This window comes from Melanostigma gelatinosum, assembly GCF_949748355.1.
Source record: "Melanostigma gelatinosum genome assembly, chromosome: 2".
Classification (NCBI taxonomy): Eukaryota; Metazoa; Chordata; class Actinopteri; order Perciformes; family Zoarcidae; genus Melanostigma; species Melanostigma gelatinosum.
Genome location: NC_136635.1, coordinates 24,511,092 through 24,534,456, shown reverse-complemented (window position 1 = coordinate 24,534,456; position 23,365 = coordinate 24,511,092). Strand labels below are relative to the sequence as shown.

Genomic DNA, 23,365 nt, shown 5'->3' with positions numbered 1-23,365 from the left:
TGCTAAAGTTACAGTTGTTTAGAGCATTTCACAGATGCATACATACATTTACAGCATACACACATCTCAGTTTCATATCTATTGCACACACAGAAACATATACACTGAGGGAACAGGGACAATAATTGGAATCCTTCAAAGTAAAAGGGTATCTACTGTTCCAGCTTGTTGTCAAGTGGAGTTATATTTAGACAGACCTTGCCACCACTGGGTTTTCTCATGAATGAAAGCCCAAGAGGACAAGAAAAACTTATGAAAACACGAACAGATGATGACATTTGTTCTTCATTTTGCAATGTTATCGAATGTTAAAAATGCTAGATAGCGTGTGCATTTTTTTGCATCCCCTCAGCTACAGCTTACTAATAGGATGCAAGTGTGCTCCCAGCACTTGACTTTCTTGCTTTTTATACTTGTAACTACACCAGGTAACTTTCATACCATGTAACTTTTAGTACAGTGACGGTACTACATCACTTGCTGTGCACGTCGCTTACTGTACCGAATGAAAAAGTGGCCACATTTAAGATTTCCATGGTTTGCAGAAACTTACAATGCCAACATATTTTCCTGGTGAATAGACTGCAGCAGCACTGATTCTGAGCCATGGGCCAGATAGGGTGCCGGATGGCCTTCTAATTCACAATGACAGTAAATTGATTCAAAGCTTTTTCATGGAAATAAGGTGCCAGGGTATTGCTATTAAACAAAATAGCACAAAATACAGTGATGATGGGGATGTCATTCATTTTGAAAGTATTTGATGATAAACCAAAGCATCGAAGAAATGGACTTTAAACTGATGATGCAGGCAATCCGAATTCAACAACTGGATGTTGTTCAAAACCACAAAAGGACAAGACAAGCCATAGAGGTGAAGCCTGTAAAATAGATCTGGCTTAAGTTAGATGATGCTGTATGAATGAAAGAAATAGAAAAATAAGTGCTGGAGGAGAGCTTCTCAACATATTTGCAGAAAGCACAAGACAGCATTCTGCTTGAGACCTCTGGACGGCACCCTGGCAGAACACAGCTACTGCTGCCACCTGTTTGAGAAAGCCTCACTTTTCATAGGATGGTGGGAATAGGTGAGATTGATCGCAGCTCTTGTATGCTCATTGTGAAAATGCATCTTTCTAAATATGAAGGGAAATGGACCACGCAAAAAACAAAAGAAAATCAGAGCATGGTACCTTTTTGTAGTACCATTGGATTTTAAAATAAATCAATCTACTAGTGGAAGACTTCCTATAACCATTAGTGACTTTGAGGTCCCCCTTTAAACAAAATTGTAATAGACCCACTACAATGTTTTGGGATAAGGACATCACTCAGTATGCAGAATTTCAAAGAGCTGTGTAGGAATCCTTGTGGATTTTAAGTGTGTGTACGTGTAGGCTGTGGTTTTACATACACGTGTGTGTGTGTGTGTGTGTGTGTGTGTGTGTGTGTGTGTGTGTGTGTGTGTGTGTGTGTGTGTGTGTGTGTGTGTGTGAGCATGCATGTGGTTGCCTCCTAATGGAGGTCAGGCCGCCTAAACACAGAAGGGATCCATTTACTGTGTTTTATTATTCACTGGGACCCTGACATAGAAGAACATTGTTCTATAAATACAGTTGGGCGAGTGCGGGATGTTAGACGGACATTTCAAAGGCATTAAACAATCCTATACCTCTTTATGCATCCCAAATCACTGACTAACGCTGTGTGCTGGTATACCACCTGTCTTGAAATAAAATGAAAGCAAAATGCAGCGACCTAGCACTGGTGCTGTGAAGGTGATATTACCAGGTGTTAGGGGTGAAGAAAACATCTCATTTGAACTGTTCTGATCTTATTTTATTAGAAAAGTCCAGTTTATGTTTATTAAAGCAATGTTAGCAATTAAACACTTATTTTATGTATAACAAATAATGACAAATAATAATGATAATGAAACTGCTGGTGACTTTTTCGTTTGGTTGTAAACAAAGCTTTGTAAAAATAAAAAAATAGATCAGATAAAGACGTGATAATAACAAGATATAGTCACATTCGATTGAAAAACGCGGCCAGAGCTGGTGTGTGTTCGTATGATTATGTGACCACTGGGGAACATCAGAGCTTTTCCGCAACGACAATGAAGTAGACTAAAAATATGTTTAAACTAAAGACCAGCAAAGCAGAGAACCACTAGAAGGGACAGCAGAAACATGTTGTCACCCTCAGAGTGCATCTGACTACACGATAAGCCTCTCTCAGTCTCCTCACCCTGCCAGCCAGGCTATACCTGAAAGGGACTGTGAGCCACCAAAAGCAGCCTGAAATGGACATACACTTACCTTTCAGGAGTAGCCTATATGTTGAGGGGGCACAAGGGATACAGCAATGGGGTGTATATAGTCCTGCACATACAGGCCATATAAAGGGGGTATATGTTTGTGTTTGCGCATGCATGGGTGTGTGAACTTAGATTTCCCTTGTGGAGATGTCTATATGTTGTCTGTGATGCTGGGAGAGTGATGGCAAAGCTTGCAAGCAGATCATCTGTCATGTCAGGTACAAGTGGTAGACAGCATTTAACAGTGCCTCCCTTTATTCTGCACCACACTGACTGAATGGGAACAGCAGAAGAACAATGAGTGCTCCCAGACTGCACTTCAACAAGGGCACTAGCCAACATTGTGTGCACTGTAAATGTAATTTGGGCTGATTAAATTATAGGAATGTATCTGTTTTTCAATGAGAAAGCTGTTTCCGTTTTGAATAATTAATTTGTGTGTGTGTGTCAAGTGGCAACCTCCAGTGCTGAGAAATGAAGCCAACACAAAAGTGCCAAAAACGTCAATTGTTAAAATGGCAATTTGAGGCTAGCTCTAAAAGCGAATCAATTTATTTAGCCTCCTTCCCCCACAAGCTAGCACAACATTTGTACCAATGGATGCTTTTGGTTGTTTAGCTTTAAAACTGAGCCTGCAACCTCTTAGCGTAATGTCGGCCGGGATCTCAGGCGAACCCACCAGTCTGTGGTTTAAGGACACAGAATCTAAATCCAAGTTCAACTTAAAAGATAACTGACAGAGCAACTGCCTCATTTACCCCATTGCCAAATTTGAAATAATAAATGAAGAGTATTGAAAAAAATTAAACATGAAAGGCTCCTGTGAGACAGAAAAAACTTAACTTTACAGAAGATACACTTAGCAAGAAGAAAGGGTAATCTATAATAAAGCCTATCACAAAATAGGCAGAGAACAACATCTGTAGCAGCAAAGAGTGCCTGTTTATTCCCCATAAAAGAACAGCTCATTAGTTTACACAAGCCAGTTGGCACTCACATCAAGATTTAAGTGTCTAAGGAGAAAATAATTGGTTATAAAGGGTTAATCCTATTTTTCTTGTCACCTGCTCCAATGAACTGTCGTAACGGTGCCGTCTTTGCCAAACACAGCCAGCAGGCACACTGCACATGACACTGGGGCTGTGCAGTTGCAGGTGGCTATATTTAGGTGAGGCATGCTGTTTTATCAAACTATGGCAGATTTCATCAGAGGAAGAGGCATCTCCCTAACCTCAGGCGACAAGAAAACAGACAGATTTACTAAAAACCCACAGAGGAGAGCGGTAAAATCAACTGATAGGAGTCAACCTTACCTAATACTTATAAAAGAGATTCAGAAACAAGATTACTCGTTCTATGGGTGGACATGAAGGTGAGGGTACAGCGTACGGCTTGTCATTCACCTCTAAAGCTCTGTATAGGACTGTTATTCAACACAGCCAAGAGAAAGACAATGCTAAAGGCAATGTCACATCTGCTGCAGAAGAACATTTTCTAGATGTCTGCCCCCTTAACGATTAGAGACTGACAAATATGAAAGAAGGAGACGCACAACCACCGAAACTAAAAACACAAGAGTGGAGAATGCGATCACTCTGAAATTGAACAGATCTTTTGAATCACAGAGTAACATTTGACAACAACTCAATCTAAGTTTTGAACTTTTACACCAGTACTTATTATAAACAGCAGGGAAATCAGCCTGTATTGAATATTATTCTCATTTATGGTCAAACTGACAAACAGAATACAGGTTATTTTGTCTTTAGGTTAAACTCTTGTTATGTTTGAAAATTATTTTGCCTGCATTTGGTCATACTTTTTAATTTCAAACAAAACTCACCTCTGTTTGTGGGTCACTTAGTGTTTGGTGCATTATGTTTCTCATACTATGATGCCACTGGATTTGGATTTAAAATTATCTTAAACATAGAAAGATGTTCTTGCTGCAACTCTTCGTATTTACTCACAGGGTGTATTGCATCAATATTCTGTATTGTATCACAGCACATTGCTTTAATGACGATTCTCTATTACTGCTTTGAAAGGAATTTGAATCATTCAATATCATAATCATCACTGAATGATTTGTTTCTTTCCAGTTTTTCTTCATTTAACATTGGAGATGTGGGCAGCGATTCAGATGTCTGGAACCAGGGTAACCATCTTAGGGACACTCACTAAATGCCACAGCGTCGGTCCCAGACCCTCAAGAATATGCCCCAGATCCACTCATTGAAATAAGTCCAGCCTAAATTTGCACTGATGTTTGAATAGCTCACAAGTGTGCACTTAAGAGCTTTGACTAAATCATGAAATCACCAAAGCCACTTCACAAACTCACCAGTTGTAATCAGAAAGCCAACACAGCTTCCCAGAGTGCAACCTGCTACCTATCTACTCGGAGGAAAAGAATACTGTCCACAACAAATATGCCCCTTGTGTGGAAAATACGAGTAGAGAGACAGTGAGTTGCAGAGCTGTATTGGAGAAGACACAGAGAGGACACAAAGCTCTCCAGCCGGTTCCGTCAGCATGCACTTATCCTACTAGCATGTGCCAGTGTCTGTGCTCCAGCTTTGTTGACCGTCATCCTGCCACTAATTGCATCTGTTTTATCATGATGCCTTGTTATCTCCCACAAGGTCCTCAGGGTCATGTTAAAGGGGTCCCCTGTCAGCCAACCTCAGAGTGTGGCAGAGGAAAGACTGGCCAGTGCCTCCCAACTGAACACAAAGACCCCTCAACGCACCAGTCTGCTGCTCTGCTGGACAGGAGAGAGCCAGAGAGAGAGAGAGACAGCAATGGGATTTCTCATAAGATAGATGAAGTGCTCAGATAACGTAATGTCTAAAATAACAGGCGCTAGTCACACTGTACACCATCACCTTATGCCCTTGCTCTGGGCTGAACCATACTGGGCCATTTATCTTCACCACTTCAGGTGCTGCAATCAGCAAATGTAGCAGCCACAATGAAAGCCTTTTCTATCCATCTCCAAAACGGTGATCTGAGGTCAAAGGGTGACAAGGAGAGAAGAGATACGAAAAGAGGGAGTAAGGGGAGGGAAAATCTGACTCTGTAGAACATAGGACAAAAGGACAGGGACAGCCAAGTGAGGAAGAGTATGAGGACAGATCCATATCAGTCTGATCTTCTGGAAATAGGAGTCGTGACTTTTCTTTCCACACTGTTGTTTTGAGCAACATTACACAAAGGTGTGAATAAAACCAAAATTGATAGAGCTTAAAAGCTGATGGAAAAGCCTCACTCAGAAGACACTCGGAGCATGAAATCAAATCAAATCGGAGAGGAGATTCTGTTGAGCTGATTTCTGCTGGTCTGCGTGAGTAAGCAAAAGTGAAAGGCTTATTTGACTGTTAAACCAAACAGAGCAGGATTTATCATGTTTATTTATTTGTTAGCTCTATAATTTCTCGATTGTACATGCTAAACAGGGTCAGGGTTGGATTTACACACACCAGCTTTGCTGCTGCCCCATATTCAATCAAACGCTGGGGAACTGAGGAAAACCTTGGAGTTTCAAAAACAACTCAACCCTCCGAGTGTTGCCCATGAGGCAGACATCCCAGCCAAGAATAGGAAGACTTCAGAAGCCAGAATGCCATTGCAAACTGGGAAAGGGGAGCTGGGTCTAGATGACCAAGGAAATATATCTCCTAATCTAGACTCTCCTTCAGACGAGGGCCTGCACAGCCTGAAGAAAGATGGGCCCGTGGATCAGTTCCTCTCAGTGCCGTCTCACTTCTCATGGAATAAACCCAAACCTGGTCATACACCTACATTTGCTGATAATAAGCAGAAAACGGTGGAAGATTTCGCTAATAACCAACTTTTCTAAATCCAGCTTCGTCTCACAGATTCCGTCACCTAATCCAGTTTGAACAAAATATTCATGCAGATGTAGAGGACTCGACGGAGAGGAAGTGACTGGAAAACTTTTTCATCTGTTCAAATGTCAGCAATGACTTTCTCAACTGGTTGCAAGAACTTTCTGTTGCAATCCATTTGTTCTTTTCTACTTCCTGTTGGTATCTGAGAAAGACTTGGCGACAGTAGTGACAGCAGTAGCAGTGTGGAATAGATTCTTGATGGATTTCATCCTTAACTTGAAAGCATTTTTTAACTTATAGTCAAAAACAGGAGGTGGTGTGGCGATAACTGCCTCCCTGTCTGTATTTTTGTGAAATATCAATGCAAGCACTGCTTGGCAAGACAGCATGTGTCATCTATCTTAAAAGAAATTACTAGTGCAAGGCTAAACAATAGACCTTAGTGGTAAGTGTTTTTATGATGTTGTGAGGTGTCATAAAGATTGGAAACCCTTTTTGGGAGAGAAGTGAAAACATTGCAGGGCAGCAAAGGAGTATCAAATAGCACAAAGTATTAATAAAAGGCCTGCTGACATAGAACGCTGCTGTCGGCAAACTTTAAATCTAGCTGTATAAAACGAACTTAGTAACATTGTAGAGTAATACAAGTTCCTCTACCACTTAGTGTTTGGAGGGGAACACACAGGCACGATCTCCACAGTCCAGAGTTATGGGTGCTATCCGAAAATCATATTGGAGTTTTTTAGGAGAGCAGACTGCTGCCCGTTCGCCAATGTTTGCAGCAGGAACTGGTCTGGGAAACAAATAGAGGACATGCTATCGACTATGAACATAGCAGCCCACCCCCACCCCGCCCCGATAGCAGAGAAGAGAGAGCAATCTGTCTTTTACCACTGCATGCCTCATAATCCAGCCATTTGTCGGAGTCTTCTAGACACCCAGCATGTGGCAGGGCCAGGCCAAACACATTGATCCAGGGAAGCATTGCTTCTGAATCACGCCAGCCACACGCAGAGTTCTTCATTAAGCGCACTGGGCTCTGGTCCTGTCTGAGTGGAAACCCCACTGTTTCCAAAGTGCTTTAGCCTTCTATACATTCTTACAGAGTACACCTGGAGAGGTCATCTTAGGAAATGCCGTCCTCCGCCTGACATGTCTGTTCTGCACGGATGGCTGGGGAGTTTTATCTTATCAATGGAATGAATAACAGTAAGCTCAGCAAAAAACAGAGGGATGATTGAGACGTAGAAGAATGACACGTCACGACACGGTCTTGTCGCAATGCTAACTCTGGTGGTATCTCATGGTCGCCCACCTGAGTCACCTGCACATGGAACTGATTATGGTTTCTGGCACATTCTGCAAATTGGCTCTGAAATGACTAGAACTTATCTGTGAAGCTGGCTTCGTAATGGGGAGTGTCTTACGAGAAATTGAAAGTGACTTTTAATAGAACATTTCTCATATTGTATCCACCCCCCTGGAGCAGCATATCGGGGCCAGTTTGACATCTTGGCCATTTGCTATGGAGGCTGATAGGGGTGAAAAAGAAATTCAATTTCAGAGAGACGGAGGGTGTGAGAATCCACCTGGGACACATTGCTGAAAAGGTCAACCTGTACTAGATATAACAGAATCTGTGTGACGGGCAATGAACAGGCAGAGGTCAACACAAGGGAAGTTGAGATGAGATTTGGTAACTGTACTACAAAAACATACGCATGCATAAAAATATAGGGTATCATTTTTGAAAAATAAACACTGAGCAGTCTCTCAGCATACCATTGTTCACTAGCTGATGGGTGACTATGGGTCAAAATATAGCTGGCAATTAACACTTGAGTTAATTCTGACCTGCATGTGGTGCAAAAGGATGGGCTCAGGTCAAAAAGAGTGGGGTACTGAGATCCCTTATAATATAAGTGTATTTGGACCCTTGTTGCATTGTAAAAATTTGCAAACCTCAACCATCTGGCTCCTAAATAGGCATGAAGATAAACCAAGAAAAGAGAGACTCAATAGCATACAGGAGGTATTTTAACCCAAGCTATCTTAATTATTCATTCCAACCATGGTGGCAATTCCCATAAAACACAGCATGCTGTGCTTTCTTGATTGCTGGAAACCAAGTGATTTTTTCTTCTCAAAGTTTTAATATTTTATGTGTAAATAAATTCTTCAGTCATTACGAGAGACAATACTATTTATTCTGGTTATCAAATAGATCATCATGCAGAGGTCTGAATCACTGCAGCACACGTAATCAAAGAATGCCCCCTTGGGTATCATTGGAAGATTACACCTATATGTCATCTGTGTTGATGTTTATTGCTTTTAGAGCAGAGCAGATTACGTGTCAGACTGGAATTAACAATAAAGATGTATCATGACATTTATAACCAGACCAACTATTTGGATGGAAAATAATTGTTACTGTGTCACAGGCCAAACAAAGAAGCATAAGGTAAAGCATCAGTGGCAAATTCAATGTTTATCTCCACAGAGTAAAAATCAGTTGCAGCCCCTTTTGCACGATGAATGTGTTACGTGTCAGAATGCTCACAAATTCTGCTGTTACCATGTGGACAGGGAAGGTCAACAAGAGTCAAAGTGTCAGTTCATTGCATGGAGAAAGTGGGCACTCTGTGTATATAGATATTGTAACTTGTCTATTTTCAAAACCAGGAAGTGGTGCTAAAATAACGCCAGAAGCAGAATGTATGAACAGAAACACAGAAAGGTCAACATTAGTCTTAGTCACTCTAACACACAAGGCACTTCAAATGTGATTCGACTGTACGGTGATAATTTGTTACAAAACATACAAAACATGTTACACATTTTCACCACTAACCACCCTGAAATGTTGAGATGAGTGAAACTGACATATTTACCTCTGGTCAGTGGGGAAATAATCACATCTCTTCAGTGGAAAGATAAATAAATTTGACATTGAAATGTGTGAGGAGGAAAACCCTTGGCTGACTAGTGTTGTGTATCCACCTGGAGAGATTTTAAATTGATGTTGCAGTGCAGAGGATGGTGGTGCAGGAAGGACACACCACATTACATTTGTCAGGTGAGCAAAATACATCAAGCATACCAGAAGGGTGACGGCACTTAACAGAAAAGGCTTCCAGCAGGCTTTCCCATTTTCAAAATGTATATGATGTCCAATCAATCAATATAATCTCACCTCGAGATTACCATCACTCGCCAAGGTTAAACTCAGCTCTCTGCCTAATACCTAAAGCTGAATTTAATATCAGGAGGGGGGGGGGGGACACAGACATGCGGGGGGGAAGAAGTGGGAAAGAAAGGCCATTCTCAGTTGTGATCTCGTGTCCTGATTTCACATTCCTGGTGAGGTCACACGGTGCCGTTCAATCATTCTGCCACTATGACAGGCAACATTCCACCCACCGGCCACGCACATCATCCCTGGGCTCCCTCCATTAAATAAATTGTGCTGTAATAATCTCTTGGCTCCTAATATTCGTGGATGAGCACTGCAGCCTATTTTGATTACCCCACTTTCAGGCCCAGCCAGAACCATCTGTAATCCCCATGTTTTACCCTCACTAAATTAAAAGGAGGAATTATTTAATGCAGACCGAAAGGAATAGAGTGTCATTCATCCCATGTACTGTCCAAATGTTTTTTTCCTCTTCCCATACATAGTAGCACTACAGTAGCCTACAACACCGTGGTGCGTGAGGGCACACGCTATGACTCTAAAGCCGGGACTCAATTGATACATCTTTACAAAACGTTGCTGCACTAAAAAAAAAACTGTCAAAAGCAATTTCAATGGAGGTCTGAATGTCCAGGCTTCACGTTGCTCTACTGCATGCCGAGCTCCTCACCTGGACCTTTGTGTAACTCTCACACTATGATTCCTGCCACCGCTTCATGAAGGGGAATCACCCGTGCTGCAGCCGTGTATGTTTCTCCATCTTATTTTTCAATAAATCCACCGATGGCAAGCTAGAGGCCCCACGAGACCCAAACAAATCAATAGCAAAACATACTCTCAAATGAACCGTATTCAACTTGACTGAAATTGAGAATGATGTTATTAAATCTGATCCCATATGCTCACAAACACACAGATGCACACGTGCACACTCCAGTACACCCTGTAGCTGTTGGAAGCTGCTAATACTTGATAAGGATTACAAAGCTAAGGTGCACAATTTGTGCAGTATATCAAATCCCCCCCCCCCCCCCTCCGATTCCCCACAAAATAAAAGCTCTGTCGCAAAAGTCAACACCACTATGCTATTGTGAGAAGCTGTCCGAAAAAGATTTTTCTGATTTGGGCTAATGGTGGACACACAAACTGCATATGACTCATTGTAGCAAGAGAATTAAACATTAACCAGAAACTGGTTTAATTATTTGGCAACATACATGCTTTCAGGAACACATTTTCATTTGTCAACACTTTGACTAAATGTTACTTTCCTTTAACTATATCACAGCCTCAATGTGCACATCGGTGACTAGATCTGCTCTACTTTTCTTTAATGTATTCTCTGCAAAAAATAAAATAAATAACAGAAGTTGTAAGATGTATTTTCAGAGGATTTATTTTTGCAGCTGTCTAGGTAAGTGTCTTCTGGGAAACAGAGCTGGATGTGTGGGAGGAATAAAATGCTGTTGAAAAAGTTGGACTTTACAGAGGGGATGGAAGGATTCGCCTGACTGTTGCAAAGGGATTTAACTGATTGACAGAAACTGCAGGACAGCCGACCCCCCCCCCCTCTCTCTGATAGGGTTGGCAACGCGTTTCTAAAGGAAAAATAGGGGATAAATATAGCCTTCAGTGCAAAAAGAAAGTTATAATGTGCGACACCTTCTTTTCTATCTCCCCAGGGAAATGTGAAAGACTTTCCAACAGATGTGTCCTCCGGGTTCTGAATCACAAGATAATTAAAAGGCACTTGATGATCAGAGGGATGCATTCTAATATTGCGTCGCATCACTCGTCTAGAACTCTGCACAATGCTGCTGCATTGATAGAATCCACTCAAAAGGCTCGATACAACAGGTAGGAAAAAAATCCCCTGGTTTTCATCATGCAGATAAGAGTATCCATTGTGTGAGAAGAGTCAAATCAAGCACTGAAATATTCTTCAAAAAGGGACAATAAACACTGTATGACTTTTATCAATCTCTATTTACGAGCACGGGCATGCAGCTTCGATAGGTCTCAGCACAGTTTATGGTACAGCAGCTTTTAAAGTCACATTTTGATGACAGTGACAAGAAAGCATCCAGTGAGGAGCATAGCAGAGGCGGCAGTAATCCCAACACCAATCAATCATGTGTATTGTTCAAGTCCTTTCAAACCCTCACAGATATTTCATGGTCAGCATGTGCTTACAGTAATAATCATCCTTTTTTAAAAGACTCCAACTGAATCAGTCATTTTAAAAAGGAAGGCTTGTGTCCTTTTTTTCCCAGTTGAAGTTGTCACTGTGGTTAACTGACCACATCTGCTTACTGGATGCTTGTTCATCATCGAACAAGGCTGTTCAGCTTTGGAACTGGAAATGAGGCTGTAGATTGGATTATGATGCCATTTTTAATCCGTCTTTTTCCCTTGCAAGATATTGCTCCTCCCTTGCTTCTTAGCGTTATATAATACTTGAGAGCAGATTTTGCTGAATTTCGGAGCAGTGAGTAAATCCTTGTGACACTCTAATTTCAGTTTATAATGCCAAAGCTTTGATGCAGACATGGGAATAAGACTTTTCGTCCCAGAGACCTTTCTCTTCTCTGGGCCCATTAAAAGGTCCCTCTCATCTCCTTGTGTACTTTAATTACAGCCATCTTGTCCCGTCTCTGATCCTGATTTTGGAGAAAGTAGGCGCCAAAATAAAAAGTTTCTCCTTCAGTTCCTAAAAAAAATTAAATAGCTGTAACTCATCTCACCACGCCGTGTTAACTCACTGACATGATGTACTATTTATCCCCCATCTCTCATGGAGATTTGTTTCAAATACTATTTGAAGCATTTCGTGCTGATAAAAAGGTATCATGCCAACTTCTTTCAGTAATTAACCAATAAACTTGAATATTTGTCAAACAAGGAGTTTATGTTTGACTTTTTCATGTTGGTCACACAAAACACAAGTACAAGAATCCTTCCCCATAGTTAGCATAAGCTCAGCCTCAATACTTTTACTCTCCTGAGTGAGTACCGACTGTGTTTGTAATTATAGAGCAGGGTGATTACGATGGAGTTGAATGAGTAAACCACAAGCAAACTGCTCTCAAATCGGCAAAATGTTTAATTATGGTAATATACAGTATCCGCCCTCAGACCCCGAACAAGTGGTTGGCTTACCGAATTCTTTAGAGCACCTGCCCTCTCAGTGCATTTTCATTATTGTGATATCTCAATGAGAGTTACACATCCATCTAGTCCACTAAGTGCAGCATGGAGCCCCGTTCCAGCATCTTGCTCAAAGACCCTTCAAAGCTGATGACTGGTGCCAAATATCTGACCTTTCAGTATCAGGACAGTCTCCCCAAGCCCCAAATCACCCTTCCTCGTGACATTTAACACAGTGAGTAAGAGAGCAGAGGGGGTCAGACCAAACACAACCAGGAGCATAACAAAAATGACAAACTGTCTTATACATGTCTCACTTCCTGATGATGACCTGTCTAAAAAAGGAAAAAGGAAACGCTAATCAGTGTAGTGTTTCAGTATATATATCTACAAATAGTTCCCGGACAAATGTGCCTGTTTTCTATTCTAGGAAGAGTCCAAGCCTTTTCCACTGACACCTCAGGCCTGTAAGCAACTCGTACTTCAACTCTCATGTCTCTCAAAGTCAGACATCTTGTTCTTGAGGTAGAAAAACACACTTTTGTGGTAAGTGAGTTTCTATATCACATGCCATTAAACCATCATAGCCAATCAAACACCAGGCAGGCTGGACAACATTCAATGACACAGCCAAGGAAGAATACAGTACGTGTAACAGTGACAATCTTGCTCCATACAATTTTACAACAACAGAAGACTCGACATGATTTAAATGATAGGTGCATGTGAATTACATGTAAATGATGAAGCTTGTAATGAAACCATTCACCTGAATTACTAAATCAGAAGAAAATGCATTCAATTAAAAAAAAGTTAAGTGTCGTTACCTACTTACAATACAGGCTATGAGATAGTCAAAATAGATGTATTTTCCCAAAATAATTATATTCAATTAGATAGTTTGAAGGAAGCAAATCAAATGAGCACTCTCCAATCAAAACCATACTATTATATGATGCATCTAATAATATTAAGATCATAACACACAAGTATGTGTGTGTACAGTATGTCCAAGCCACAGCGCTGTTCTGGCAATAAGTAAGTTTGTACAAACAGCACACATCTGAGATGCAAAACATTCCATATATGCCCTTGAATAAAAAGCATTGTATGACAACCATTCTAAAATCTTAAAAGCAAGGATGAAGGACCTTATCTACTCTTGCAGCTAACAGCCTCCATGTGGCTGTGAATCAGATGTATATGGCGAATAACGAACTCAAGGGCACTGACAAAAGAACAAATCTGTAGGCCAACAAAATAGTGCATGGACTCTCTCTCTCTATTCCGCTTTGCAGCTGCAGTCTGTCACTTGACAACACTATTAAATGCGGACATAAAATGCATCGAGCATTTCAAAATTGCTCTAGAACTTTAACTATTAATCCAAATAAAATGACTTAACCCTGGTATTTTTTGAAAGACCATTTGAATAAAAGAAGAAAAAGAAAATCAATAAGTAAGCCTGTAAAGATGTGAAGTGAAGGCCTCATTACTAACCCTCAAACTCCCCTTAGCACAAGTTTTCTCAAATAAAGAAGAAACCAGTAAAAGGCTTCATTTACGCATTTGGATAATATTTTACCAAGATAGGAGAATTGTCCTAATTAGCAAAGGTTGTGTTATCTGTGTGTTGTACAACACAGTACAGGCCAATAATATGTCCGTATCCTGAAACACGAATATATAATTAATATACTGTGTTATGGCAATTTAAAAAATGAATCATTTAACTCATTAGTAAGCTGTGAGTGTTTTCATAAAGCAGTAAAGTAAATTGATTACTTTGTCATCTTTTAAAGTGAATGAGTAGAATGAAGCTGAATAAAACAAGGAATGGTCTTAACTTAAGCTGATGCATATCGTTATAAAAACATCTGGACCTGTAAAAGGCAGCGACGCTCAGGTGATGCTTGATTCTAAAACCTTTTGTTCGGAGAGCATGAGCCATACATTTACCTGAAATCACTGTATGGGTGAATTATCCAAAATCCGGCGGATTTAACCCGCTCTTGTTCCAGTTCAACCGCCTTCTCACTTCCAAACATTCTCAGGGAGAACTTGTTGACCCCTGGTTGAAGCATTGCTCCAAGCTGTCTGTGTATAAACCCAGCTTGATATAATCTCTCGTCGTCTGGCAGAATTTGATCAATGTCATCCAACTTTATAAACCCTGGCTGCTGGTCTGTGGAGTCTTTTAGGGTACCCCCGCCACCGCTGGCCCCTTGCGTGCCTTGATCAGGCGGCCCATCACCGATGGCTCCGGGGGGGCTCTCTTCGCTCGGGGTGACATCCCCCTCGGTGATGAGGCGCCTCTCCTCCGCCGAGTCAGAGTCGTGCACATGGCGACTTGTGATGGACGAGAGGCTGCCTCGAAATCTCCGACAATCCCCGTTTGAGCTGGTCTTCATCGTTCTCCCTATGTCCGTCTCCATGATCACAGACTCCCCACTTTTGGTCTCCCCGATGCCTTTGCAGCTTCCCCCAGAGGTCGGCAACGGTGACAGTAGAGGCTTCATCCGAAGACTCTTCCTCCGGGTGTCCTTGTCTGCGTCTTCTCCTTCGCCCATTATAGATGCTTTCTGTCCAATGTGCTGTGGCAAACTGTAGAGCCTTTTACGCATGGAGGAGTGTAACCTGTCCATTATGACATTGAGACTTGGTGAGGAAATTAAATAAATCCGGATTGTTACGCTGTATAGTAACGATTATTTCCACCAACTCCGCGCTCCCTATCTGTTTGTGAGAGCGATCAGTCTGGAGCTAATCTGAATCCCTGAAAGCCTGCTACACATGACATGGACCGCCGTCGCTCTACTGAAACAGATGAAAGATACTCTTTCACATCGTTAGACTACCTGACAGTTTGCACATGTCCTCACGCACAGCCTGCGCGGTCCGCTTGGCCACTGCGTCCCCGATGTACATCTTTGTGCCGGTCCGACATTGTGCGCAAAAGTGGAAAAAACTGCTTGAAAGTCACCTTAGCGTGACATGTGAGGGACGTGCCGACGGACGGTGATACGGAGACGAGGGAAAGGTCATGCACGACGAAGGATGCTCTTTTCACCAGATGTCTTGCCAGCTGCCATCAAAACAACGCGACACAATCACGCAAAATACAGTAGAGCATTCCAGGGACCGCTGACATCACTGATCCATAGTCAGGGTGCGTTTTGGCGAATTGTGAATATTCATGATGCTGATCTATTGGGTTGCCATAGGAGCGAGAACTGCAAATAAGCTCAGCCCACCTTGTTTAAAGGGGAATGCTCTTCCCATTCTTAAAACGCTGTCCTGTTCTCTTAAATTGCGGTTACAGGTAGGCAAAGCAAACCGATTGTTCAGCCCTGCTGTGGGCTTCACACCAAAAAACAAATCGCCATATCATCAGTCTGATCCGCTGCGTAATTTGCGCACACAAATATAGTGGAAGCTGGAAAAGAATTGTCTGGGTGTTTTATCAAATATACCTGCGAGTGACTTCTCAAATGCCAATGCATGTAAATAAGTAGGCTGCTGTACAAAATATGTAGACATAATTTGATTTGACGTGTCCAATTAAGTATTTATAATTCACAACAAATCAATCCTGCATATCTTGCCACAACACAGGTTTAAAAAAAAATCTTAATTTTAAAATGAATACATTTACAATATTTCCTTCCATCTCGGCTGATGAGAGAAAAAACAGCAATAAAGATTTTTCTTGAGAATGGAATAATGTAATTTGACATGAGTGACCTATGAGTATTATGATTTGTAATGGCCATTAACGTCCCCAATATTTCCCCCCCAATAATTAAACATGTACCACAAAGGGAGGCACATTCTTTGTCAGTGACAGATAGCATGGGTTTATTTCATTCATTCACAATGCCCTCTGTGCATTTTTGCTATGCTTTAGCTAAACCAGGAACAGAACTTTCAGGATGATCATGAAATAAAATTAGACAATCATTCAAAATAAAAGACTCAAAAGTAAATTAAAAAAACGAACTATCTACATCGAACAATACATTGTTTCCAAGCTATTGCAATCAAACAACGATGGCAGCTGATTACTTATTTTGTACAAAGCAAGAAAAATATAAACCACCTGTTATCATGTCTTCCAAACGTAGTAGGTCCCATGCTGGGACATGAACCAGCTATTTACCCAAGAGGGAAGGGTGATGCTGTCAAAAGCTCAAAAAGCAAGTGGTCCTTTGCTTTCGTTACACAGTGACGTTTCAAAACTGTTCCTTCAATACCACATTTCCTTACCACTATTAGATATGATACTGTATACACTACAATATGTAATACAGTTAGTGTAGTACAATAAGCTTGTACAGTCACATTTTCAAGAGGCTGGATATGCTTTCTTTTGCACATAAAACTAGCCTTCTGTAAAACATATCCCTTCCAGCATTTCTTTTTTTGTATTGCACAACACCAACCGGGCCCCAACTTACAAATACAACTTTGTCAACAGTATTTTTATCGATACTCTGTAACATGCAGTCTGTCTATTCATCGAACGATACAAAAGTGTTTTGTTTTTTGGGGCAAAACAGGCGGGTGTGGTCGCGCTGCACGTTATTAACACGCGACCAGACTCGCCCACTTACACTATTTGTAGCACACGGTTGGTTAGCTAGAAAACATATCGACCAAAAACGTCTCCGGAAATGGCCACCAGTCAGGCATGGAGGTTAAAACGCTATGCGCGTTTACGTCGAGGCTCTGCAGGGGGAGGAGAGCCTTGGAAGGTAAATTACATTTAAAGGTTCTGAAGAACGTTAATGGACCTTCTCATACCAGCTAGCTAAGATGAGCTAAAGCTAGTTTCCATACTGAGCTAACGTTAGCGTCTCGTTGCATCGTCTTTAAACCTCCCCAGTTGTAGGGCTATATTGATGCTATTATTCTTGTGTGTTACAAGTTTTATCAAAAGATAAATGTTTCAATATAACAATAAGGGACTTTGAATTTGTTGACATGTATGAGGCAAGGGTTTTTGCAGAGGGATCTTTGGATCTCTTTGTATCACTCCATAAATCAGAAAATATACTGTCAGACATAACATAATCGCCATGTCTTTAGGGATAAAATATTGCATAAATCTTTAAAGATCTGTATGGTAAAATTGTGAGTGTTTTTTATACATAACCATGACACTTCCCAAATTGATTACCTACACCGCAGCGTTTTTGTCTTGAAAGTTTTCTTAAATTGTAATTCTAATGCTCACTTTTGGTGAATTTAGGATGAATCTACAGACGCAAATACACAAAGTGTAGTAAGATGAACACCTACCGGTACATGTTTTCTTTCCACTAGTCTGAGAGAAGGCATGTTCTGGAAGCAACATAGCCCATCCAACATGTTTTTAGAGTTCAAATCAATTCACCGAAAATGCATATTTTGCCAGAATAACAGTCAGACAACTGAAGTAATTCAGTTCGATGTATTAAAATGAGAAAAGCAGCTACAGAAGCTAAACAAATAATCATTTAGAACAGTTTCACTTTATGTTAGAGACACATCATGTTACCTGATAAGAGCTTTGTTTGAAGCAGTTCTGCAGTAATTCCCAGCCCTGTTTTAAATTCAGTTTCGGTACTCGCATGGTGGTTGATACAAAAACAAAAACCTCACACACACTTCAAGACACAAAAACAGAACTCCAGAAATAGATTGAAAATACAACAGTAATTTAATCAAAACAATGTGAAAGGGACAGCATCTGTGGCAGCAGTAGAAAAGGCACAGGTGTTACAAACATTTATAATGGATCCGTTTTTATTATTATTCACACGTGATTTTCCCTGCTGTGACATGTCAAATGTCTAATGAAAATGCCTGTTTTAACACTTAAGTGAGATACATTGTGTCAGGCAAAGTGCACAATTATTTCCCCTCACCTGTTATTCATCTTTTACTTGTCATTTATCCGAGTACTGTTTTCAGCTGTGAGCTGGGAATGCAGAGATTCAGTGACGCTGTTGTGTCCTGTAACACATTTTGAAGGTTTAGCTTTAAGGATTGTGGTTTTGTAATAACTCATACACACATTGGTTTTAACCAAAAACCCTCCAACATGAATAGATAGACCCATCGTGAGTTGATCAGGAAAAGTAATTACTCACTTCAACTTTGTACCAGCTAATATTCTCTTTTCTTTTCACCAGATATTTGAGGCAAATGAAAACAAACAAGAAATGTTCCTCACAGTTTTGGAATCTGGATACTTGATGGTATTGCAAGGACAGGACAGCTTGGTAAGAAGACCGTGTGGCTAGATTTACCTTTTCACTTTATGATATGCACACAACACCTGACTAAGCCTTAAGAATGTGATCGTCAGTGGTTAGAAGCCCTATTCCAACTAACTTCTTTCTTTACAGCTTTCAGAAACTTTAGATGTGATTCAACATACATTTGATTCACTTCATACTTTTTAAATTTGTGTACAGTCACAATTCGGAAATAGCAGATTTGGACCCAAATACTGATCATGAGGCAGCAAGTGGTGTGCAGTGATTTAATGACACATAATAAACTTACTGATGCAGTTCAAAAACAGGCAGGCAACAGAGGCAAATACAAACCAGGAACAGTGAAACATCTGAAAGCTAACTCCTCACCAGGAGAGATGATGAACTGACACACAGACTAAATCCACAAGAAGAGCAGAGTGATTAGACACAGGTGGAGCCAATCAGGGCGGGGCCAGACAATCACAAAGGCGGGAAAACGCACAAGGAAAGAAGTAAAACAGAACATGAGGAGTGAACCTACAAAATACAACAGGAAACAGACGAAACTGTGGAGTACATCAATTCATTTTGGATGTTCACTTACAGAGTTCTAGCTCATAATGACCATAACAAGTCCACTCTGGACTGAAGCAGGTGCCATTGAAGGAAACACTGCATTGCATAGGTGTTGCGCTGTACCTTTACTTGAAGCTCTGCAATTCAAAAAAAATAAATTGTTGCTTTTGGGAAAGTGCTTGAAATCCTTTAAGGCTGCAGCTGTGATTGTCATGCTCAATCTGAAGTATGTCACAGTTGTATTACTGGTTGCCCTCCTCCATATGGAGGTAACATTGAATGTGGATTATATTAAATATTAGCAATGTAATTTGACAGTCCTGGATGGGACGTGACTGTTCTGCCACTCTCTTCAAAGAGTGTACTTGGACCTCTACATTTTAGCTTCTGTGTTCATTTGTATGCTGTGTTTTTACGAAGGCTTCTCTGTGAATATGAAGAAATGAACAATCTGCATGTTAACGTAAAGACAGTCAAAGTATTTTTCAATTACACCTTTCACAAAACGACGAAAGAACAAGTGCTCCATTCTCTCTGCAGATTTTCTGAGATGTAAATCTGTGAAACAGAAATCTGCTTTCCGGATAAAAGGCTTCGATTGAAGGCCGGATGAAGTATTCTGCTGAAGAGCATGACATTTCTGCTCAAATCTGATGGCATTTGATCACATTGGTTTGGTTGGGTCACGCCAAATGTCCCTCAGAACTGTTTGGGTAACAGGTTCAAAATCAGTAATATTATTTGGAAAATGTTCAGGCTCATATGAAGCTAAAATGCACTTCAGATTTTTGTTCAGATTTTTAAATATTATATGTGGTGGACAGAGTTTACCTGCCTCGATTCTATTTCTATTTTATATGACATTTGTTTGTTACCCTTTTCGAACATTGGTTCGTTGCCAACCTGGGCACAGCAGAGTGACATGTACATCTTAATTCCACAAATACCAGTTGTGGACAATCAGGTGAAGAAATAAATGACCAAAGTCACAACCACAAATAATGGGGTTAAGCAGGTAACTCTTATCTATAGGTGCGCTACACTGCAGAAGTAAGCCGGTAACATTGTAAAAGCAGGACATGATAACATACTAATTATTGTGGCCTTTAGACATAAAATAGTGAACTTCCTGCCTGACAGATGACATAAATGTGACGGACTACTCAATGTCTCATTAATGGAGTTCTGACAGGTGATACAACTATCTTGCTGCGTCAGGGTGTCGAGCCACATATCCAGGTCAGACTGCAGAGAGCTTTGGCCGAGGATGATGGACCGGTCTGTTAGATCGGTGCAGTGAATGCTCAGGAACTCCCAATAGGGAGAGCTTCGGCCTATAGGCTTCAATAGATATTCCCTCATTTGGTGTTTCGCTGATGATGGTCGAGAGCACTGGTCCAAATACCCAAATGTCTCCAACATGGGTTGGGAGCTGAAGGCCAAGAAATATGATTCACATCATTTTCATATTCCTCAAACCATTTAGTGACCCCTCCTGCCTTGTCTGGACACATCTACATTTGATGGATTTCTACACACATTTATTCATATTATTCCTTTACTTAATTGCAAACTGTACAGTTGGTCACCGCCATTTGCATTGGAATGAAAATTCAAATCCAATAATGTGTTTTCCTAATTGGTATGTAATAAAGCATTTGAATATCCCACAGAAAACAAGCTTATCCAAAAAAACATCATAAGTCTGTCTTAATTATATACTTCCTTGTTTATTTCCAAAATTACATTTCCAGAAATATATATTTTTTGCATTGAAACTTGGGTGAGCTTACTATTACTTAATTATTAAGCAAAATAATGCTATCTGTGTCAAAAATGTGTGTTATTAAGACTGGATGTGGAATGACTTCCTGCATGGTGCAGTGCCATTATTCAGAGGAATATCCTCTTGATATACCTACATTGTTATTTTCAAAGTCTTAAAAAAAAAGCACATTTAACAAAATATGCTGATCACACTATTAGGCTCTTGTTTGGTTCCCTGCGTGAAAAAGCTGAGGCTCGCAGGTTATTAAGCAAATAGAGACCCCTGCAGACAGTTTTCGGTAACTATTTTAGAGTGAGTGGAAACATGAAGTTGCTTTTACATGGAGCAGTAGAAAAGAAGACACTTATACAATCCTAAAAATACCCCAAACATATTTTATTTCCTGTCCTGGCTGCTGAAACCGTTTGTTCTCTTGTCTTTCCTCAGGATACAGTCCCTTTGCTCTGTGGATCCGATTTTCTCAAAGTACACCAGCAATCTGATAACCTGATGGTGCGATTTACTGTGATGGTGAGTCTTGAGATGCAGTTCAATCCCACGTTTGCTAGTATTTTCTCCAGTTATGTCCTAGTACCTCAAGATCATTACATTTCTTCGACTATAACTAAATAAAAACAATGACTAGTAGTCTAGATCTGGATTTTGTATATCTTTTTAATACTGTCTATTCAGGTGCTGTGGTGAACGGCATTGCGTGAACATTGCATTTGGATGTCTCCTTGTGTAGAAAATGGTGTTTTCATCGGCACAACTCAGATTGACAAACACAGATTGTGTCATTTTGCAGGGAGAGAGCCGCATGATGAGGATGCAGTTTGATGGAAGTAGCAGGGCCGACGCAATTAAGGAGTGTTCAAGTGCTGTGGAAAAACTGATGAAGTACACGTCTGTCACCACTCCGGATGACACCCCATTGCCCCCCAATCAGTCCCCCGCTGAGGCCTCTGCACCAGTGATACAGGTTTCCCACTTTATAATTTAGCAAATAAAATGTCTATATTGTAACCAGCACTGACACCCAGACATTCTGTTCGTATGTTTAAAATGAAACCTGGCCTGAAATGACATAGGTGGTGACTTGAGAGTCTGGTTCATGGCTGTACAGTACCACTGATCTCATACGTCACCATTTATCGTACAGTATTTTGTGAATTAAAAAAGTATCTCAGCATAATTTTAAGTGCCATAATTACAGTTTTATATTCCGTACTGATTGCTTAATAAACAGTATCGTGCTTCAGTGCTGTGGTCAGCTTCAGCAGCAGTGGCCATGTTATCCTCACTAGATGGCGCTGTATCATACAAGTCTCCTTCATTTCAGTAGCAGCCTTTTGTTTACTTCTGAAAACACTCAAAGCATATGTTTAATTAGTGTCTGGATACTGAGCAGAACTTAGACCCAGCCAGCTGGCTTACTGCATCTAACATGAAGGACAGAGGGACGGACTCTGCCGTGGGTTTGAATGTGACCTTTCGTGAACAGACCCACTGAAGGAGTTCACAGAGCACATGAAAGGACTTGGAGGGGTGGTTGTGTTTCAATTGGTAATGAAGCCATTGATTGGCCTCTTGGCACTGTGGAGTCATGCTGGGTCGGTCAAATGCTTTTCTTCTTGTGTGTCAGCAGGCTTGTCAGGGAAAGGCTGTGGAAGTTGATCCCGAGGTTGTCCAAGGATCATTGTCCATCAAGCATCTTACCCAGGTTAGTGACTGTAACAACATTGAACATCCTCTGTGCAACATATTATTTGCAATGTTTTGTAACTTTAACGAATGTGCATTTAAGTGGTTTTTTTTACTTCATGAGATGCAGGGTGTTCAGTTAATTAACTTTTTAAGTGTTTGTTGGACCCTCCACAGCACATGTTGGGAGAGACTGCTGTGACTCTACCTCAAGTATATCGCCACGGCTCTTTGGCACAAGGTGACTTGGGGCCCGTCCTGCGTATTTGTCTGCTGGATCCCAGCTTTCCTGCATTCGTGGAGAAAGTGGAAGGGGAGCTGAGGAAACTGCTTCAAGAGTGACGAATCTCAACAAACGCTGAAGGCAGAAAGGTCAACACAGTGTGATTTTGGTATAGTTCGTGTAGGCGGTGCCTCTTGGCGTTGGAATGTTTCTGGCTTGTTTAAAATGTTACACCTTTGTTGTTATTGTGTGTATGTGGCCTGAAGATGATGCGTTGATGGTTTGGAATTTAGGTGATTAAAGGAAGAACTTGCAAAGCAATACAAATCTGG

General features: G+C 40.9%; 2 protein-coding genes across 2 annotated transcripts in view; one reads left to right on the top strand and one right to left on the bottom strand.

Moving 5' to 3' along the window:
- The window catches only part of hcn4 (hyperpolarization activated cyclic nucleotide-gated potassium channel 4), a gene marked incomplete at both ends in the record, with an annotated part of 75,379 nt that extends 60,217 nt beyond the window's left edge, over positions 1-15,162 (bottom strand). The window contains one exon of the mRNA XM_079287866.1: positions 14,477-15,162. Within this exon, the coding sequence (XP_079143992.1) occupies positions 14,477-15,162 (686 nt within the window). The remainder of the gene's footprint in view (positions 1-14,476) is intronic.
- A 1,984-nt stretch (positions 15,163-17,146) lies between these two features.
- rec114 (REC114 meiotic recombination protein) lies at positions 17,147-23,209 on the top strand. Its single transcript, XM_079289112.1, has 5 exons — positions 17,147-17,271; positions 21,554-21,637; positions 21,915-22,088; positions 22,752-22,829; positions 22,988-23,209. Exons 1-5 carry the CDS (start codon positions 17,191-17,193, stop codon positions 23,150-23,152), a joined length of 582 nt encoding a protein of 193 aa, XP_079145238.1. The 5' UTR covers positions 17,147-17,190; the 3' UTR covers positions 23,153-23,209.
- The last annotated feature ends 156 nt before the right edge of the window (positions 23,210-23,365 follow it).